Source organism: Schistocerca serialis, chromosome 4, assembly GCF_023864345.2.
Source record: "Schistocerca serialis cubense isolate TAMUIC-IGC-003099 chromosome 4, iqSchSeri2.2, whole genome shotgun sequence".
NCBI lineage: Eukaryota > Metazoa > Arthropoda > Insecta > Orthoptera > Acrididae > Schistocerca > Schistocerca serialis.
Window position 1 is genome coordinate 284,084,274 of NC_064641.1, and position 21,476 is coordinate 284,105,749.

The 21,476-nt window shown below is 39.8% G+C and overlaps 2 protein-coding genes across 2 annotated transcripts; one reads left to right on the forward strand and one right to left on the reverse strand.

The window, feature by feature from the left end:
* The first annotated feature begins 453 nt into the window (after window positions 1-453).
* On the forward strand, window positions 454-2,584 carry LOC126474397 (uncharacterized). Its single transcript, XM_050101866.1, has 3 exons — window positions 454-559; window positions 797-935; window positions 2,061-2,584. The coding sequence occupies exons 1-3, from the start codon at window positions 542-544 to the stop codon at window positions 2,582-2,584; spliced, it is 681 nt and encodes a 226-aa protein (XP_049957823.1). The 5' UTR covers window positions 454-541.
* Window positions 2,585-4,501: 1,917 nt separating this feature from the next.
* On the reverse strand, window positions 4,502-6,736 carry LOC126473977 (uncharacterized). The gene is made up of 2 exons (XM_050101363.1): window positions 6,248-6,736; window positions 4,502-5,744 (listed from the first exon to the last, which is right to left on the reverse strand). The coding sequence occupies exons 1-2, from the start codon at window positions 6,547-6,549 to the stop codon at window positions 4,871-4,873; spliced, it is 1,176 nt and encodes a 391-aa protein (XP_049957320.1). The 5' UTR covers window positions 6,550-6,736; the 3' UTR covers window positions 4,502-4,870.
* Between the last annotated feature and the right edge of the window lie 14,740 nt (window positions 6,737-21,476).

A 21,476-nucleotide genomic window follows, 5' to 3' on the forward strand; every position in this document is an offset into this window, starting at 1 on the left:
TCTGGATCTATGCACCCAAATTGCGTGAAAATGTAATCACATGTCAGTTTTAGTATAATATATTTGTCCAATGAATTCCCGTTGATCATCTGCATGTCTTCTTGGTGTAGCAATTTTAATGGCCAGTAGTGTAGTAGTTTGTTGAAATGTAAGCTCAATTTGCTGCTGGCATTGTACAAGAGACTTTATTTTCTGTATACAACGTGCACAGTTCTCGATTTAAAATTCCATCTCGCCTTGGAAACAGAAGGGACATCCCTGTTCACTGTGTCGGTTAGCATAGATGTTCGTTGTGAAAAACTACGGAAAAAACTGTGACTGATACTAAGATAACAACAAAAAATTTTAACGTCCGTATTCTGACTTATTGCTTGGGCTATAATCAAAGTCGACTTAAGGTCGATTCACACTTAACGGAACGTCACCGTCACGTCCGTCACGTCAAAACATTCCTCCCTGTGTTTCTAATGGCTGTGTTCACACTCGACGTCAGCGTCCCGGAACGTCTCCGTCACGTCAACGTCACGCATTCTTTCGAAGAATGTTTCCCGTCATGACGGTGAGTTGACGTGATGTAAATCTCTGGTTTTCGGACTGCCTCCATGTTTTTATTCGGCCCCTGTTTAAGTGTTTATACATTTTGGAAGGAGTGAGGTTAGGTTAGATTTGGTTCGAAAACTTTGCTTGTACCTAACATGTAAGAATAAATTTTTTATAGTTCCGAGTTTCTCTTTGTTATTTATTCTAATTACAAGTAAGTTGCGGTGTTTTCTATTGTATTTATTATTTTGTTTAGATAATGGAGTTCGACGAGTATTTGATTGAATTAGTTCGTTCTCATTCAGAACTATATAATATGACTGATAGGAGATATAGTGATTCCGTTTGGAAAGAAACACTGTGGAAGGAAATTGGAGAAGAAGTGGGGCGTCCAGGTAAATGAAACGCAATTTAATTTTACTTTCTACTAAGGATTGTTAAGTGGTACGTAGTTAGTATGTGCGAAAGTTTTCGCTACAACGATGAATATTTGAGTGGAGTACCGTGTGCAGCGTTCCACGGTAAAAACATTATATACTGTACAAGGTGTTTTTTAAAACTTACGAACTCCAGCAACGTAAATACACTGGTGTTGACCGAATTTATGTTGTACTGACGTGCACCTAGCATTTCAGGATCTTTAAATTATGTACTGCACGTGGATGCTGTATACACGAAACTGAGAATAGTTCCAGTCAGTTTTATTGGGCTGTATATTTCCAGTATTTATCTGAGGGAGTAGCACAAAGTAATTTAGCAGACACTTTTGTGCTGTGCAGTGTATAAAGCCTCAAAGTAAAATATATCGTATCTAATGTAACACTGTTGCTATAATTTCGAAATATTGCACTAATTTAATATTTATGTAAATAACACACCATATAGAAAATCTGGCAATGCACTTGGGCCACTCGTATTCTTTAAATTACATGAGTGTTATTGCTCTCTACGTTTGATGAGAAATGAAACAACAATTCTTTTATGTAAAACATACACATTGTGACTGGGTAATTACCAAAACACCTTTTAATGGGATGACAGAATATACAATCACTTACTACATTGATTCATGTGAAAAGGAAATAAATGGACAGTCATTCTTGTACCTAGTACGTAAAGAATCTCTTAACTTATTCTCATATATATTTGGAGCTAGAAAAAGATCACAGGATACAAATATGTTTGTTAGCAGTTTTGTAAATTACTAGATAAGGCTTACAAAGTTTCTTCAGCTTTGTGTAGGCTGTAATTGAACATTTTGTAGAGTGTGTTTACTCATGAAATTTTTTTATAGAAACCTGGATGATTTCCAAGAAATTGTGTCTATTGCCTATGCGCTGATTAACAGCATAGCAAATGAAAAGTACCTCATATTATTGGGAAGCTGTTGTAAAAATAAATGAAAGCAAACCGTGTTTGTGTCCCTGTTAAAAGTTTGGGAAGTCCCTAATTATTTTTTGAAAAAGCGTTAGACTACTCGATGCACTCTATTAACAGCTGTATATGTTGTCTTATTTCAGGCCCTGAATGCAAGCGACGATGGGTGTCACTGAGAGACCAATTTAGAAAATGTGTTGTTAAAAAAACAAAGAGCGGACAAGCTGCCATACCCAAGAAGCCATGGAAGTATGAGGAGATTATGGCTTTCCTGCGCCCATACATGCTGGAGCGGGAAACAGTTTCTAACATAACTGTTGATATTTGTTCAGAGGATGAATCAAACAGTGAGGTGTCATCACCTATTCCGGACATTGAAAATAACAGTGATTTGAGGTCAGAGACAAGCAGGCCTGTCATGCAAAAGCGTAGTCAAAGTGGCAATAAGAGGAGAACTACAGACTCTGCATCTGCTTCTCTGATGAATTATATTTTAGCGACACAGCCAAAGGAAGATCACATTGACAGTTTTCTTTCAGGGATATGTGCCAGTATAAAAAGATTGTCCCCATTGCGGCAAATACAAGCTAAAGACGAAATTTACAGAATAGTGTCTGATCTAGAAAGGGATCAAGTGTGTGAAAATATTAATAGTGATAAATCGTGAACAGTGCTGTTTGTTACAGTTTGGAAGCACTTCTATGTGTAAGTTGATTAAATAAAAAGTCTCTTCACAGTGTAGTTCTGTATTAACAACCAAATAATGTAAACAATCACCTGTTACACCAAAAGTTTTTTTTTTTTTTTTTTTTTTTTTTTTTTTGTGTGTGTTTGTGACTTATTTATGCTGATGACTATAATTTTAGAGAACCAAGCAGCCAAGTCAGAGGCGACTTAACATGAAATTAATAAGAAATTTTCTTTCAGGGTTTTGGTTAGGCTAGGCTTTCTTATTTTTTGATGGTGTGTGTGTGGGGGAGGGGGGGGGAGGAAGGAGGTGAGAGATGAATATATACTTATTAATCATGTTAAGCCCTTACAGTGACAACCAATATTTTACTATGATATGAATTACTGTTCTGAATGAGAGCTACTGTTACATATGAAGGAACAGAAGCGTATCTGGTTATACTATTTAGATTTAAAATTTCAATAGTGTTGTAGGCAGCCAAAATCTGGTGTATCCTATTAGACATGTTTCCTATGGAGAACAGCATCATAGTAAATGAATGGATAGCTCACTGATAATTTATATGAAACTTTTTCGGTAATACCTGTATCAGGAATAAGAACATGATTTTTTTTTTCTTCATCTAAGTGAAACAAGAATCCAGGTAAGCTCTTTATTAACATCTTTTTCCCCAAAACCTCAAAAGTCTTCATTTATGAGTTATAAATCATAAGGTTATCTGCTTTTCATTTTGCCAACTAGGATGCATTTTGCAGACTCAGAGTATATTACACCAACTCTTTCCCATCTTGGATTAGTTCAGCTATTATGAATTAGTGGCAGAAGAAATTACAAATCATACCCAACTGGTGATTAGAGAGATTAGATTAGTACTTGTTCCATAGATCATGAATATGACACTTCGTAATGATGTGGAACGTGTCAGGTTAATAAAAGGTGTCTATACAAGATATTACATGACACTTAAATTATTTTTTTGTGGGGGTGGGGAAATTACTCACTTACTATATCCAAAAATTCATCTGGTGAGTAGGAGTTGCCATTCAGACATTCTTTTAATTTCCTTTTAAATGCTATATGGTTATCTGTCAGACTTTTGATGCTATTAGGTAAGTGACCAAAGACTTGTGGCAGCATAATTTACCCCTTTCTGAGCCATTCAAATGAGATGTGAAGGATTACATATGGCTTTTGCTTTGCCTTAGTTTTAGACTTTCAGTGCCTAATAACTGTGGATGTAATTAAAATGTGAAATAGTAAGCTGTACCTTATTTATCACAGTATTAAAAACATGTATTAGCACACACTTCTGCAGTAAATACACCTACTTACACCAAAATAAATGTTAATTCTTTTCAAAAACTGGCATTATTCATCCACTGGAGTATATAGAGATGCCACTGAAATAATCATAGTCTGTAATGGATAACCATGAAACTAGTGCTTTTCCAATATTGCATATGTAAATATTGTGCTGTACCAAGTTTGTTAAAAAACATGTTTTATGATATGAAAACAATACTGCTGCATCTACTGATGTTTTGGCAGTAACTAGCCCTCCAACAGCTGGAATCTTTAGAACTCCATGGCTCGAAAATTTATGATCATGATCTCTACCCATTACATCTCCTTTCAGCCTTCAAAACAATATCAAGTACTGCTTTTCAGCCCTTATGAAAGAAATTACAAATCTGCACCCAAATACATTGCTATTCATGTCAAGGGGATTAGTTTTATGTGGCCACTTGTGCAGATTGAGAACATTCACAAAACTTGGAATTTTTCCCTTGTAATATTTATTCCTAATGCAAAAACTGCAACCTGTTGCCCTATGTAATGTTCACAACATAACACTAGATATTATTTACATCAGCGCATTTATTTGAACAAATCTGTTAAATAAGTGTTCCATTTATTTATAAATAAAACAACAGCTTTACAGGACTATTTCATAAATTTCTTTATTGTTGAGCTATATCAGTCCCAAGCCACTATAGTACTAAATGGTTGAATACATTTATGGAAAAGTGACATCAGCTTCAGACACCCCTTTCCTCCAAACTTTATCTTTAAATACTCACAGCTGAGCACTTCAAGTGATCTGGTACTAGGAAAATGTTTCAGAATAATTTAGACACACTGTAGACATAGCCAATCACTCAGTGTCAGATATAGTGGAATTACAGGCATTTTTTTTTTTTTTTTAAAAAGAGGAATTGTTTGAGAATATCTTTTGAATACATAAGAAAATATACATTTTAATTACGCCCATGGGAGTCTACCAATAGGGGAATTGAAAAAATCTTTATAGTGTTCCCTTACAACAAAAGCAGATGATGTAGCTGAACCACCTTGTCCAGTTAGCTCCTGCAACACAAGGGTCCCATTTGCTGCTTCAGTTTGTGCATAAACATTTTCTTTGATATAGTTGTGAAGAATACATGTTGCCATCACTATCTTGTCCACATTCTCTGGCATTGAATTAATTCTCCTAAAAAAAATTCTAAATTTCTGGGCTAATTGCCCAAACGCATTTTCTGAGACTCGGCGAGCTCTGGATAGCCTGGCGTTAAAAGCACTCATGGCAATATCACCACTTGCTTGACTTTTTGGATATGGCCTTAATAAATAAGTTTTTAGTGGGAAGGCTTCATCACCAACAATCACATGTGGCACTACAACATCAGTACCAGGAAGTCTCTTATCTCCTGGCACTTGCAATTTGCCAAGTTCCAAGGCTTTCCCCAACTTTGAATGGGCAAATATGCCCCCATCACTATTTTTACCATAAGACCCAATGTCTACGTTTATAAACTTATAGTTGGCATCAACTAGTGCAAGAAGAACTATGGAAAATGTTTGCTTATAGTTATAAAACTGGGATCCACTGTTTGGAGGAGCCACAATCTGAATGTGTTTCCCATCAATTGCACCGATACAATTGGGAAAGTTCCATAGATCCAAAAACTGTTCAGCTATTTGTTGCCAGTCTTCTTCTGTTGGAGTTGGCATTACTTCAGGTAACATTGAATCAATTATTGCCTGGCATACTTCCTTAACAATGTTATGGACAGTTGAGTGCCCAAGTCGGTAACTGAACGATAATGTGAGAAGGGAATCACCTGTCGCCAAGTACCTGAAAAACATTAAATTAGTCATGAATAAAGAGCCATATAGAAAATTTATCTAGCATAACTTACAATGCAGTAAGAAATGCTGAGTGTTTAAAGTCACACACAAATATTACACATTCACAAACATTAATAGTGCACAGAGCAAATAACTGTTACAATAAGTGGCTAAAGTGTGTTATTGGAACACCCTTCTCCCCCTCCACCATCACGAAATCTAGGTTGCAGTGCTAGATATTACGAAAAAGATATTAATATACACTGGAAAACAATACTATGTTATTTATTTCATATTCTTAACAGTTAACACCGACGGAAAACAATAAACATATTGTTGAATGTGCTTCACACGGCTTTTCAAATACAGTAACACAGAGAAAAATCGGGGATTAAAGCCAGTGCAACTTGCAGAAGTTTACGCTTCAGTCATAATATAATTTTACGACAAACAGAAGATAAAACAAGAATCGACAAAGTTAAGAAACATAAATGTTTAAACTGAGCATACCTTAAGCACACCATCAGCTTCTGTCGTGGTGATATTGGACACCTAAATCTTGAATTTTTCTTCATAATCCTCGTCTGTATCTTGCTTAAAAGGTAAAAAAATTGTTGTTTAGACATTCTAAAATATTTGAAGAAGGACGATTCCTCCTCTTCCAGCTCCTTGTAAAGGGTATGAAACTCTCCTTCGCATTCTCGGCCTTTTAACATATTCCTGACCCACACTCTTTTTGGTCGCCGTTCTTCTTCCTCTTCATCAAGGGCAATTGCAATCATTGCAAGTTGCTTCAGACTGAATTTTGGCATTTTATGAAGATCCGAAACTGCCGATAATAAACCAATAGACTACAAAAGCGCCTCTGGCGAGTGTATTATGAACCATCACACGACGTTGTGTCGACGTTGACGTGCCGTCTAGTGTGAATGCTCAGAAATTTCTCTGACCGTCGACGGTCCAAAACGTGACGATGACGTTCCGTTAAGTGTGAATCCTCCTTTATGGGCATGTTTAACATGCCTTTGAGAAGAGAATGAACACTTGAACGACGACGAGTCATTACAGCTGCACCTTTGTAGCTCTAAGAAATAAATATCTGAATTATCCACAGCATCCAGCAAAGTTTCTTCAAGCGAGTCTCCAACGTTTTTGCATCATGTTCACGAGGAGTGATGAAAGTTCAAAACTTCCTGCTACAGCCTGACTGCGACGGCCCGCGGAGATGGCAGAATGTTGGATGACATCAGAATGCGAGCCGATGAGTAGGTGTGCCTTCTCCAGTGGTGAGTGGTAGCGTTCTGCAGAGATCAAACAAGGGAGTCGCATGCATTGCTAACCGACTTCATACTGGAAGAAAATGCATTTCGGAAAATCGAATTATTCAGCGTAGGTATATGTTAAAGTTTACTAGTGAAACACAGAGAATTGTTTGGAGAGTGGAACAAAAATGTTCAAATGTGTGTGAAATCTTATGGGACTTAACTGCTAAGGTCATCAGTCCCTACACACTACTTAACCTAAATTATCATAAGGACAAAGACACACACCCATGCACGAGGGAGGACTCGAACCTCCGCCAGGACCAGCCGCACAGTCCAGAGAGTGAAACATGTTCTGTGAGAGTTTACGATCAGATCCTAATAAATTCCATGAATCCATGATAGTATCTGTTTCCACACCAGATTATACAGTAAAACGCGCTCAGAGTGCACGTGTATAATTCGGAAATCTGCGCAAACCGTACAAGCAGTGCTGTTTTTCTGGGGGAACGCTGGGGGATGCGTACCCCTAAACTTTTTCGTCCACAAAGAATTTTTTTTACGATGTTGAGACGAGAACTTGGAAGAGTGCAAAATATTTATTTCACGGACCTAAATTTTTTATTTCATTTTTTCGTGTTGGTAATTGCAATACGAACGATACCAGTGAGGTTTTAGTGGGAAAAGCGATGTCATTGACTGTTTCAAACATTCCGAAGCTGCGGCTACCGTTCTCGACAACTGATCGCTGGCAGCCAGTTCGACAAGCACGTAGTGTCCTCGCCCGCTAATAGTGGGCGGCGGTAGTGCTAAACGGATATGCGTACGCTCAAACACCGAGCTACCGATAGATGTCTCTGCGGTGCCGCTACCATGATGCTTCGCGATTCATAGACAATTAGCCCGGTCCACACGCAAAGATCTGTCTACGCAGACATCGGCGCAGATGTCTGTACATGCAAAAGATCGCTGCAAATGTGGTGTGTTCACACGACACAAACCCCAATCTACTACTCGCCCGCCATCTGTCGGTGTAGAAAAGAAATATCAGTGGCAAGCGACTACGCTCCCCGAAAACGTCAAAATTTAATTCAGTTATTTTGAAAAATAGAAATGGAGGAAGTTCTGTTGTGGTCTGTGTTCGCAACTTGTGTTGCAAAAAACATTCAGACCAACCGCAGGAAACAGAGAAAGCGGTCAAAATGGTGCAGACAGTGGCTGCTAAAGCGAAAGCAGTTTTGTCACGTAAATTTACTGCGAGAGTTGCAGGGCGAACCTGTTTTGTTTTACATAAACTCGTGTTCCATTTCCTCGCACGTTGGCACTTCAATTTCATCTTCAATTGTACTCCTGCTTGGTCTTGGCGTTTCTTGATCACTAAGAAAGCCAAGCAGATCAAAATACCATAACGTTGGCTGGTATACTTGATCTACTCCTACACTAGATCTTCTAGATTTCTGAACTTTGGATAACTCTTTTCGGTAAACAGTTCGCTGACAGACTAATTTACTTGACTTGCCTTCATGAACTCATCCTTCAGGAAAGCGTAAATAGCTTCACATGTGTTGGGTATTATTTCACTCAATGCTTGTTTCGATATTGCAGATGAAAAATCCAAATCATTGTAGCTCCTTCCTGTTGCTAGGAATCTTAATGTTACTGCCAGGCGTTCATGAGGAGAAATTGCCCTTCTCATACAAGCATTTTTTCTCATAATATGAGGGGTTACATGCTTTAAGAGATAATTATAAGTTTCGACATCCATCCGCAAATAATTTCGCCCGTTCGCAACGTAATTATTTTTTTATTACCGTTTCTCTGTTTGCCGAGGCGCCAACTGCCCGCAATTTTTCAATTAGAGCATTGTATGCTGCTGTCTTTTTGTCTTGGTCACTATTTTCTTTACTTTTAATCTTCCACAAACATGGGTGGTTTCTGTATATTTCAATGAATTCACTTACAAACTCTCGAGAACACTGACGAGTATCAGCCATTTTAATGCCCTGTGCACACAAATACAAACACTAGACTGAGCAAACAGCTGTTTCGCGCCAGATTTGCGACGATCTCCTGTCCACACGCTCCAACTTGTCTGCGTAGATGTGGTTTGAACAGACAGATTTGAGAGCTTTCGCTCAAACCTCCAACTCCAACTTCCAGGTTTGCACACACCTCAGGTTGGTGCAAATCTTCTGTCCACACGCAACGATCTGTCTGCGCAGATGTTATGTGCGCAGACATTTGCGCAGACAGATCGTTGCGTGCGGATGGGCCTTAATAGACATGTTTGTTTTGCAATTTGTTGTTTGCGAACTTTTACAGTGTGTCCTGTCTTTCGTTGCAACTTGTAAAAGTTGGAGGTGAGAGATGAGCAGAAAACTATTTTACTTGTTCTTCTGCATCTAAAAAACCAAAAACTGTCAACAATTCGTGTGCGAATGAAAGACCAGGAAGTTCAACATCAATGGATGACGAAAGTGAAACTGTAAACCTGAGCACTGAATCTACGTGTGAAAATGCAGTGAACGAACTTGTGCATGATAGAAAATTAAATGATAGTCCAGAATGTTGGACTATGGAACAAGAAAGCGCAATTTGTGAGAAAAATGACTGGTTGATCGTTTCAAACAAAAAACTTGACTGCAGAATTTGCAAAGAAGTAGGAAGTTTAGGTGTAGAAAGAAATAAACAAGTCATGAACATTGCCCAGCCTTGGGCTACAGTATATGTGTCATCTTCAGGTGGTTCCAGAAAAGAAGAAATGGTTTCTTTGCGTAAAAAAATATTTAAACATAAAGAAAGTTCCGCTCAAAATGGCTCAAATGGTTCAAATGGCTCTGAGCACTATGGGACTTAACTTCTGAGGTCATCAGTCCCCTAGATCTTAGAACTACTTAAACCTAAATAACCTAAGGACATCACACACATCCATGCCCGAGGCAGGATTCGAACCTGCGACCGTAGCGGTCGCTCGGCTCCAGACTGTAGCGCCTAGAACCGCACTGCCACTACGGCCGGCCCGTTCCGCTCATCAAGCTGCTGCCCAAATAATACTTCGTGCCGAATAGAAGGCTATGGAAAACGCTTGCATTAGTGCGTTTCAAAATGAACAGGAGGTGACAGCAAATATATTTCACACCGCTTATAAGGTTGCGGAAAAGAACCAAGCATTCAATGATTTTGAGACCGAAACTGACTTGCAAGAACTTACTGGAGTTGACATGGGCCGCATTTTTTTGTAGTTCGACATGTTGATGACGTCATGGCTCAAAGTAGACGTGTAGTATCCCATGCTTCCGTTACAAGTAATTTTCGCTGCATTATATCCAATGTCGGAGTACCCTCAAACTTTTTTTTTTTTTTAGAAAAAAAGCACTGCGTACAAGTATTTCAGTCCCGACGCATTCAGTGCACTTTTACATGCTGATCTTTTGTATAAAGCGGAACGTGCCTAACGCGGAAACGGAAAGCAAATCTTAGAACATACTTAATAATTCATTGTATAATGCGTAAAAGAGCCTGTACAGTACTACTGTATTACAGTTCATTAGTTATTCAAGACTAAAAGGACGTAATACATCTGTTAAGCGGCGCAAAACCAAGAGGTCCGGCACAGCACGGCGCTGCAGTTGTGGACCTAAAACCGCGCCGCTCTGTGCGACAACGAAAACGTTACGCTCAGTGTCGGTGCAGTACATCAAAGGAAGCGGTTCGTTCGTCAACGTTAAGTTTGTCGGCTTTTTCGTTTTCCTCATTATTGACGCACGCCAGTGCATGCAGGAACATCGGTACACATCTACCAACACTCTGCAACAATGTGCGCAGTGAAGAGGTGGGTATTTTGTTCCGTTAAACAAAGGTTTTACCCGGCAAGGCCATTATTTTCTACCTGTTTCAGTTACTAGAGCACTTTAAGAGATACATTAACATAATTTCGAGCAAACGGTATGTGTCGTTAACGCTTACCGAAAAGGTTAATGTAATCGAGGCGAGTGAGAAAGACAAACTCTCTGTGCACGAAATTATGTTGCGTTTCAAATGCGGTAAAACACAAATTTCTGAGACTTTAAGAAACAAGGATAAAATTCGGGACGAATGGGTAAAAGGAAACGGACGGATGGAAAGAAAGGCGAAGAAGGCCGGAAATGAAGAAATTAACGGAATAGTATCGGTATGGTTCGTAAGTGCGCGGCCAAAAAACTTACCTTTATCTGGACCCATGTTGCAGCGTGACGTTCTGAAAGTCGCTAAAGAGCTTAGAAATACGCAGTTTAAGGCATCCACATAATGGCTGGACAGTTTGAAAGCTAGGCACAACATCGTGTGGAATGAAGTGTGTGGGGAAGCTGAGGATGTGCAGGGAAGTGTAGCAACAGAATAGATGACAATACTGTCCAACTTAAATGTGAATTGTGACCCGAAAGACAGGACTGTTTCATCGCGCGCTGCCATCACTAGCAATTCGAGGTGAAAAGTGCACCGGCAGAAAAATGTCCAAGGAAAGACTCACTGTACTACTGTGTGGAAACATGTTAGGTGAAATGAGAAGCCACTGGTGATCGCACAGGCAGCAAAACCGCGTTGTTTCAAAAACCTAGATGTCAGTAAGCTTCTAGTCACATGGCATAGCAATAAAAAGGCGTGGATGGTGAGTGGTCTTATGGAAGAATGGTTGGGCTCTCTCAACGCCAAAATGAAAAAAGGAAATCGTCAAGTTCTCTTTTTCCTAGACATTGTAACATGCCACCCGAAAGTAACGTTATCAAACGTGAAATTAGCTTGGTTCCTTGCAGGTTCAACCAGCCTCACACAACCCATGGACCAGGCAATTATTTACACATTCAAGTGTCATTATAGGCGATTACTGATACAATCTCTTATTCTTAGTGTTGAAGAAGCTGAATGTGTGTTTGCTCTTGCATGGTCAGTTTCAGTCCTGGATGTAGTAAATTGGATTGGCTTAGCAGTAAAGGAAATAAAGCCTGAAATTGTCACCAAGTGTTTCAACAAAGCAGGGTTTGGGGGTGAAAAACAAGACGCTTCTGTGGCCATCTAAGTTGAAAAAAATGCAGCAGCAATTGCTGAATTAATGAAAATGCGAAACATTTCATGTAAGTGCAGAGGATTACATTCGAAGTGATGATTTTCTGTCAACTAACTCCACTTTCACTTCAGCAACAGATTTAATAGAAATCCGCAACACAGAGGATGATGAAGAACAAACAAAGGAAAAAGAAGAGGAGCAAAATGATGTCCGAAGAAAAATTAATACGCCTGAAGAGGCCATTACATGCATAAACGATGTTATGCAATTTGCAGCACACGCAAAATTCTCCCTACTTGTTGGAACTATTGTCTGGTGCAAAAAATTGCCTAGAAGAAACAATTTTGAAGAGGAAATTAAAACAAGTTTCCCTCCTTGATATGTGCCGAAAAAAGTGAAACGTAAAGCAAATTAACCTGTTAATAATATGTATCTAAATGCAATAATAAACGAATTTAGAGTAAAAATGTAGAAATGTTATTTGTCAATTAGTATGTTATTTATCACTTAGTGTAACAGTCTATCGTCCAGTAGCGTATTCAGTAAATGAACATTTACTGTGCTGGAGTGAAGGTACACAAATACAGTATATACGTAATTAGACATTTTTACTATACTTTTGTACATGAAACTTGACAAATTTTACCTAGCCCAGAGTTTTGTGTAATCCGGAAGCTTGTCCAATTTGGAAAATTATTTTAGTCCCAGATGATTCCATTTTCAGCACGTTTTACTGTATTTGGAAAAAGATCGATGCACACTTGAGAATACCCTGCATAAGTTCACCACTAGTGACAAGAAATGTGCGCGGCACGTTTGTGAATTATTTTTGGCAGAATATAATAAAACGATTAAAACGTTTGCTTACCTTCAGTATTAAGCTTCATTGGTATTTCACTCCATATATACTTCCTGAAAACTGGAAAATTCAGTCAAACAAGTTACTTTAGTGATGTGCAGATTTTTAAGGCCGGGTGTCTAGAAACAAGCCCCACGGGAACGGTGAAGTTGGGCGACCAACTGTGGAAAGTGATTGATGGACACAAAAATCATGACCATCCGACAAGGAGTTTGGACGTTCACGCCCCATAACAGAATGTGGAGTGCAGACCCTTGCCCGATCTGTAAAGCAATGCAGGCCACTATCTGTGACAGATTGAACGGCACAGTACAATGCTCACGCAGATACAAGTTTTTCGGAACACGTCGTCCAGCACTTATTGCTGAACAAGGGGTTCCAACTCAGGCGACTTCAGTTTGTTCGCATGTTGAACCAGCAACATTGTCTCAATTGTGATAGCAGCAGGCAAAAGTACTGAGAAGCTGTTTACTGCAGCATTGCTAATATTTCTTTCTGTCTTGTATTCGACGCTTTCAACCTAAATATGTGAGAAAAAGAAGGTCGAATTGCTAAATGATGTCGCATTGTGTTTCCAATGATGATATCTTGTTTTGTAAGGTTGATTACGCACAAAATACTCACAATAAACTTGTAATTTGTGTCTATATTTTTAAGAGAAATATATATTGTTTTTAACAGCACAGGTTGCAAAGTCATTTCCAGCTAGATCATTTCCTTTATTCATGTTTTGGTTAAAAGCACTGACCATAGGGCGCGACCCTCTTGTTTCTATAATTTTAGACAAACATTAGCTGAAAAGAAAGTTATTTGGTTTACATTATGTACCTCGAAGCGAGGTTGGAGACCGATGATAGATTCTGGCACATTATCTCTGCTTGGTAGTTAGTTATTTTCAGTCATCAAATAAGGTATAGCGAAATAGGTTGCTGTTGCTGAACTTCAGACTGTTATGCATAGTAACACTGCGTCACAGAGTCGTATTCATTTTATGTACAAGAAATAAGGGAGTGCTACTGAACAGTTCTTATACGGATGCTAAGCTATTACATTCACTGTGAATGGATGAACGCATACTCAAGGAACACTATCCACTGTGTTGTGGATTGCTACATGTAAAAAGCTAACACAAATTTGTAGTATCTGTTGGTTTCATGGCTCTGTTTACTTACATTTCCCGTTGTATACTTAGATATTCAGGCTCTTCAACGTCTCTTGAGCTCTGTTATATAAGGTGTCCCACATACAAACTGTATGCCAGTAACAGTGAAGTAACTAAAAAAATAGATAATAGTAAGGATAAAAACATGTAGTTACTTGTTTAAAGAGATGCTGGAAATGGTGGCTGAGGGCATCCAGGCATCACTGACTGTGTGATGACGTTACCAGCAACATACTGTAATTCTGAATGTGCGATGTTGTTAACTTCTCTAGTACTGTTCCATTTAAGACCGACTATTGTGCGAGGATTGTCAGCATACACTTTGCTTTTTAGTGTGCCCTCCAAAGAATTGCATGTTGTTAAGTCCAGGGATGAGTTGTTGATGTGGGCCATACTTTGGCTAGATGTGGGAGCGTTTGCTCCATCTTTTTGGAATACTGCATGCAGCAGAGTCAAATATCTATAGAGATCTGGCACTGTTTAGCGTGTAATTGAAAAATGTGGGGCCAATAATTCACATGCCAGAAAATTAACACCAAACGCTTATCTTCTCTGAGTGGAAAGGTTCTTCATGCAGAATATGTGAGCTGTATAGCTGCCAGTATCTGCAATTCTCGGAGTTTACATTACCTGACAAACGAAACTGGGCCTCATCTCATATGAAGTAAATCAAGGGGTCCAAGTAACCATTAGCAATTGACGTTAGCTGCCAGTTACAATAATAAACTCTTTTTTCTCCTGTTCCTCAAATTTCAACTATTTCACCATCTCTCACAATAATCTTTTAATTCCATATCTTTTAGTACACATGACACAATGTACGAGATACTCCAGCCTGCCATGATGATGTCCTCACAGACTTGTGGGGACTTGTCATAATTTCCATGTCAATTCTGTTTATAGTTTCAGGGATCGTCATTGCTGGTCGCTTACTCCTCTGCTCATTCTGAACAGATCTTACAGCCATCCATTTCTTGCACAGATCCCGAATTCAGCTCATTGAGGAAAGTTTCCTACCAGGTCTTTAGGTAACACTCCATACTATCAGTTCACTGTTCTAATGCAAAGTGCCTCATTTTTGTAACAACTTGTAACTATTCATACTGAATGTTACTTAAGTTTCTTCTGCCTGGTCCATTGATGAATGAATGCGAAATTTTCATGCTCCGCAAAATTTATTCACATTAATTGACATCCGAACTGCACATTCGACACGTAAACAATACACCAAAAAATGGTTCAAATGGCTCTGAGCACTATGGGACTTAACATCTTAGGTCATCAGTCCCCTAGAACTTAGAACTACTTGAACCTAAGGACATCACACACATCCTTGCTCGTGGCAGGATTCGAACCTGCGACCGTAGCAGTCCCGCGGTTCCGGACTGCAGCGTCTAGAACCGCACGGCCACCACGGCCGGCAACAAAACACAGACGACTTCACTGATCTCTTTGACTTCCAAAAGTAACTTCAAAACTGACTTGTCACAGCATCACTTCATCGCTTTATATAGAATTTCAACAATAACTTTCAAAATAAAGCATTATTAATTTTGTACAATTTTGATGTTACAATTAAAATTTACAAAACGTAAAGAAACTGATGTTACAGCCGAATAAGGTATAAAATACAATATTGAATGACAATCTTTTATAGTAATAGCTTTAGTTTTCCGTAAGAAAATCTTTCTGAAAGAACATTTATTACAGAGGAACACATAAAAATAAATAACAAATGAAAATACATCGCTTGGATATAACTTTTAAGCTGTTTCACAAGATAGTGAGGCCTTCTGTTACTGGATTTTTAGATTACCATTTTGTTAATTAGAAGCATTGATTTTTCATGCTAACATCTCTGCAGTCTCTAGTTATTGCTAAGGACTTACTACTTCAGTTTCTTGATTAGTTACTTAATTTAGTATATGTACATAATTTTATCAATGACAATCCACCGATAATTACGACAAGACACGTCCTTCCAGAACATTCCACACGCCTTCACAATGAATATCAAGGTCTTTATTAAACAGGACAGAATTATATATATATAAACACAGTTACAAGGCCTTAGGAAGGACTGACTTGTCTGATAACTATCCAGATGCATATAAGAAAAAGGTGGTATCGGACTTTTCAAATGAGTCCTGGAGAAGGCTGTACCATCATACACCCCCCCCCCCCCCCCAACCACTCTTACAAGTATTACTTGTATGAATGGTTGCTAAAGACATATATCCAACAAAAAATCAAAAACGTTTTCTTTTCTTAGCTGTCACTCCAGTCACTGGTTCACATTGCACATCTTAAGGAATTGGCAGCTCACAAACATCAGTCCTTTTGCACTGTCCATCTTGTGTCTGCAACTCCTCTTTTTCTGGCAGTCTCTACGCTGCAATAGCACAGTCCACTATTAGTGCACATGCACATTGCTCATTTCTTAAACACTTACTTCTAAACCAGACTGCATTAGCATCCTCAATGGCCACGATATCCACATCACTGTCGACACCCCTCCTGATACAGATTACACACCTGATGTCATTACTGTCTCCTCTTACCTCTTGAGGCGAACCAAAGTAGAAGTTTTTGATCCCACTGGCACTGATCATCTACCTGTCCCACCCCAAATCTCATACTGTGTACCAAACCCAACCCACCACACACCTAACCATCCAACCCAACAAATCCATGACTATTCCCATACAGACTTGAGTGTATGCTGTGCCCAAATCCAGTGCTGTTGTTATAGCCTTCAGTTCAAAGAATGGTTTAATGCAGCTCTTCATGCTACTCTACTCTCTGCAAGGTTCTTCATCTCAGAATAACTATTGCAACCTACATCTTTCTGGATCTGCTTACTGTATTCATCTCTTGGTCTCCTGCTACGATTTTTATCCCACCATCACCACCACATACACAGACACATGCACTTCCCTCCAATACTAAATTGGTGATCCCCCGATGGACGTCTGGCACATTTTTAGCTGATGGCTAGAAATGAGTTGCAGAGACAATTACCAAATCGTTGGATTGGATGCGGAGGAGATGAGTCGTGGCTGACTCGTTTGCCTGACTTAACGCCTCTGGATTTTTTTCTTTTGGGGCTTCGTAAAAGACATTGTTTACAAACACATTGTAACTACTCCTGAAGATATGCGAGAGAGAATTGTCAGAGCATGTGCTTCGATAAGTGATAAGGAATACCACTCAATCCGTTATAAGAAGATTGCAGTACAGCATTGATACCAATGGCCATCACTTCGAACACTTTCTGTAAACGGATGTTCATGCCATCTTTGTGGCCTTCATTGACCTTCAAAGACCTTACTGTTACACATCATTGGATGTACTACAGCCGCCCTCTGCCACCAGGAGCCAGCTACTGAGAGAACAGTTGCAACCAGGCAGCGAGACAGAAGAGCGGATCCTCATACTGTGCCAACCCGCCACACGACATATTCCTGACAGAAAACATCTTTGATTGGTATCGGTTACACCATGGATAGCACCAATCATTAACCTTTTTGAGTTATAGTGAGCTGTGGTGATTGGAACAGTCGTCGCCCAGGGGTCTGAATACCAGGCATGTTCTATGTGGCTGAGCTGTGGCTTATATTTAACTAAGACAACTCTGCGGGAGGGGGAGTCCGAAAACTTGTCATGCTACCCATACATACTATATGCAGATGGTTATTTTCGTGTCCCTTCCACAGACAAATTCTGATAGTTGTTATCTTTTGTAACTGTTTGCACTGAGCAAAGATAGATGAATGAGGAACTGCAGTAATTTTGATAGGATGAGCGCATGTGTCGTATTCACTTCTGTTTGTTAAGTTTTTCTTGGGCAAGGTACCACATTAAATTAAATTAAACGTTTCATTGTATAGCTTTTTTTACATATTGTTATAAAACAATTATTTCGTGTTTTTAAAAGTTTGGTTTTAAGAGTATCAGTGGATTTTACTGGATGGTTAGTTAGAATAAAATTATGCTTATAACTGTTGTATTACGCCTCCCTCCTCTCCTCCAGCCCTTCCACTTAATGCTCTGTTACACTATGGTTAGCAGAGAGCGTGGTTGTGGTGTGAGGACGTCGGGGTGGTACAAAGTATATATATATTTTTTAATGACAGTTCACTAAGATTGAACTGTTATATTTTGTAATGCCGATAGTACTTTGGTGTTGTGTTGTTTCAGCACAGCAGCCAGAGAGGCGACTGGGGTGCCAGAGTTGTGGAAGTAGGAACTATTGTACAAAGTAAGTGTACTGGGTGCTGATACATCTGGCAGTGTGGCCGAGTTAGCGCGGTGGCTGTGGGAAGTTGTTGACCTTTCGGTTGTACCGCCGCAGCTGGAGGAAAGCAAGGTGAGTTATGCTGTATCCAGTTACAGTCAATAGTTCCCTTCTTTGAATTCAGTGAGCCGTCACGGTCACAGATTAATAGAGTGAGAGCTCAGATTATACATTACATTGGTAGGGCGAAGGACTTGTGTACCGCCAACCCACCCAGCACACAGTTTAATAATTGTCTGAAGAGTTAAACGCATTATTAGGATGTACCCAGGTGACTTAAGTACATGGAAGAGACGCCATGGGCAGGGAATTGTCTCAGCCTACCTTAGCACATGTAGCAAGCGAGGCCCCTTCTATTCCTCCTATGAAAGGTAATGATATTTTCGCTAAGTTGGCAAACCATTAATTATTACAGGAGACAAGTACGTTAACACTACATTCAACTGATCTGGTTCTTACTGCTTTGCATTTTCTATCAAGGTTACAGAATAGAAGTGAATTTTGTGACTTGACTGTTTGTCATCTTTATCAGTTATTGAGTTATCCAGTAGTGAGTGGGTGTCTGGAACAACTGTTAATGGACTCTAGGCGTTGTGGGTTGTCGTATTGCAACGAGGGCGCTCTCACCCCAAAGTACCATTATCCAAGATGGCGGCGATGACGTCATCCAAGATGGCGTCGTGAAAACTTGGCAACAGCGCATGACGTCATCCGAGATGGCGGCTGTGACATCATTCAAGATGTCGGATTTTGGCGGAAAGTTTGAATTTTGGCTGGAATGTGATATGCCCCTTCCACCAGAGAAATAGCTGGAAGTTCAAATACCAACAGAATAATGAATCACACCACAGTTATCTCACCCGACCGCCACTTCCTCCTACGAACTGCCACCAAGTTTGAATTTTTGTGGTAAGCAAATGTCACTTGAGGTTTCGCTACCAACCTAAGAAAATTGTGCGAAGATAGGTCACTTGCACTAACCTAAGTCATCCGACCGCCACCTCCTCCTAAGAAATGTGTTCCAAGTTTCAATTCCAACAGGATAATCTACCACACCCTGGTTATTTCTACTAAGCTAAGGAAATCGTAGCTCACTTGGCCTACCTCCACTAATGTAAGTCAGCCGACCGCCACCCTTTCCTATGAATTTTGGTGGTACGCAAAGCTCAATTCACATATCTCTACTAAACTAAGAAAATCGGCCGAAAGAAAGGACACTTTTACTAACCACAGTCGCCTGACTGGACCTATTCCTAAGTATTTGTGGGAAAAAGGCACTTGGACATAAGTCTTTATTTAAACAATTTCATGCATGTGTGTTCACCACAAGGTCTGGACTTCAACTTAACTTAGTAAACATCACCACCACCAATTTGCGCTCTCATCTGTGACGTAATCCAAGATGACAACACCCAGTGTGTTCACCACGAGGTCCAGGGCCCAGCTGACTTAGTACATTTCGTCACCGTCAGATAGCGCTACCACGACGGCAGATGATGACGCAAGTACCGTTATTCAAGATGGCTGCATACATTTTGTTCACCATGTGCTCTAGGACACAGCCACTGCACGATCCCATTATGTAATCCAAGATTGTCTGCTTTCTCTCTCACCTGTTTACAATGGGATTTGCGGCGCATGTACAGCCAGCGAGCGCGTGACTGTTGACATCACAGTCTCTCGCCCACACGTTCATACTCGTGCTACACATAACCTTCTGGAAATATCCTGATGAATGTAACTGAACACATGTGACATCAACATCGTGGATCTAACGTTCAGTTACCTAAGTACTTAATTCCATTTCAATGTTAATCATATTCAATAACTGAATGCGCCATTTCGATATTCAATGATCAAATGAGAAGTTCCGCATTTTCCCATTAGGAGCGCCGTGTTCTTTCATGATGTAGCGCCCCTCACCCCTAGAATGCTGCTCTCCTATTAGCTGCTGCATTAGTTATGTGATTCCACGTCACAATACACAGTCTGCAGACACGCAAACAACTCCTAGTTTTCCGATATTAATTTCAGTATAGTCCTGTAAACTGTCCCTAAATAATGCAGTACACAGATGTGCAGAAACGAAATCAACTCCTAAACTGTCCAAATACCGCACAGCACAGCCTACAGGCCTGCTCACAAAATAATACAACAAAGACATGCATTCAATGCTCACCACAGTCCATGTGAAGTTACGTGGCCGTCAGCTGTCAAAGCACACACAGACGTCCATTCAGGACCGCAGCACCATCACAGCCGCGAGCTGCTGCCGAACGCAGGTGCAAGTTGCCGGCCTCTATTTTCGTGTATATAGTCACGGTTATACCGACGTCACAGAATTCCAAGGCGTGCTCACACGAGACACATGGGACACATGTCTTTACCGCCGATGACAGAATAGCACAGGGCGCATTGTTCCTAGCGCTACATGACACACCTATTTACTCATACTTAATTACCCAGCGTGGCTCTCACCTCGCCGCAAAAAGTCTGCATCATGACTCGACATCTAAAGGCTTCTCAATCTTATTCTTATGTCACATGGCTTTGTAAAAAAATAAAAAAATAAAGAAATAAGAGCCAAGTCGACCTCTCGAGAATTGTATAGTGTCCCAGAAATAGTTAAAACTCGCTTTCTTGATGTCCCAGCTCGTATGAACGCAAATTCCTGCCCTAACAGAACCGGTTTACGAAAATAGCGCGGAATAACACCGTGGATCTTAAGTGGTCTCCCAATCCATCACATGTTACCCTTCCCGCTTTCAACACACACAAACATTCCCTCTGCTATGTAGAGGTTCCTATATCCCAGCACAAAGGATGTCAATGAATCGAGCATTATGATTGGTTGTTGTCGAATTTACTCATCGAATTACTGATACCAGCGATATCTAAGCACTGTCTACCTTTTTTCCTTCTGCAGATGTGACTTTCAGCAGTTATTTTACACAGATCGCCACTGACAATTAAATCATACAAACTAGTCTACCATACATATCGTCAAATACGGAAACACTCTTAATATAGGACACACAGTCATGTTCCCTAGTCATGCCATAACATAAACCATAATAACTTTACAATGCGATATATACACATTGTACGCAACGCA

Bases quoted from the DNA above. Each gene is read 5' to 3' on its own strand.
- LOC126474397 (XM_050101866.1), top strand. The intron at 936-2,060 runs GTAAATGAAACG...GTCTTATTTCAG, and splicing joins AGAAGAAGTGGGGCGTCCAG to GCCCTGAATGCAAGCGACGA.
- LOC126473977 (XM_050101363.1), bottom strand. From the start codon at position 6,549: ATGCCAAAATTCAGTCTGAAGCAACTTGCAATGATTGCAATTGCCCTT. The intron at 5,745-6,247 runs GTATGCTCAGTT...AATGTTTTTCAG, and splicing joins AAGCTGATGGTGTGCTTAAG to GTACTTGGCGACAGGTGATT.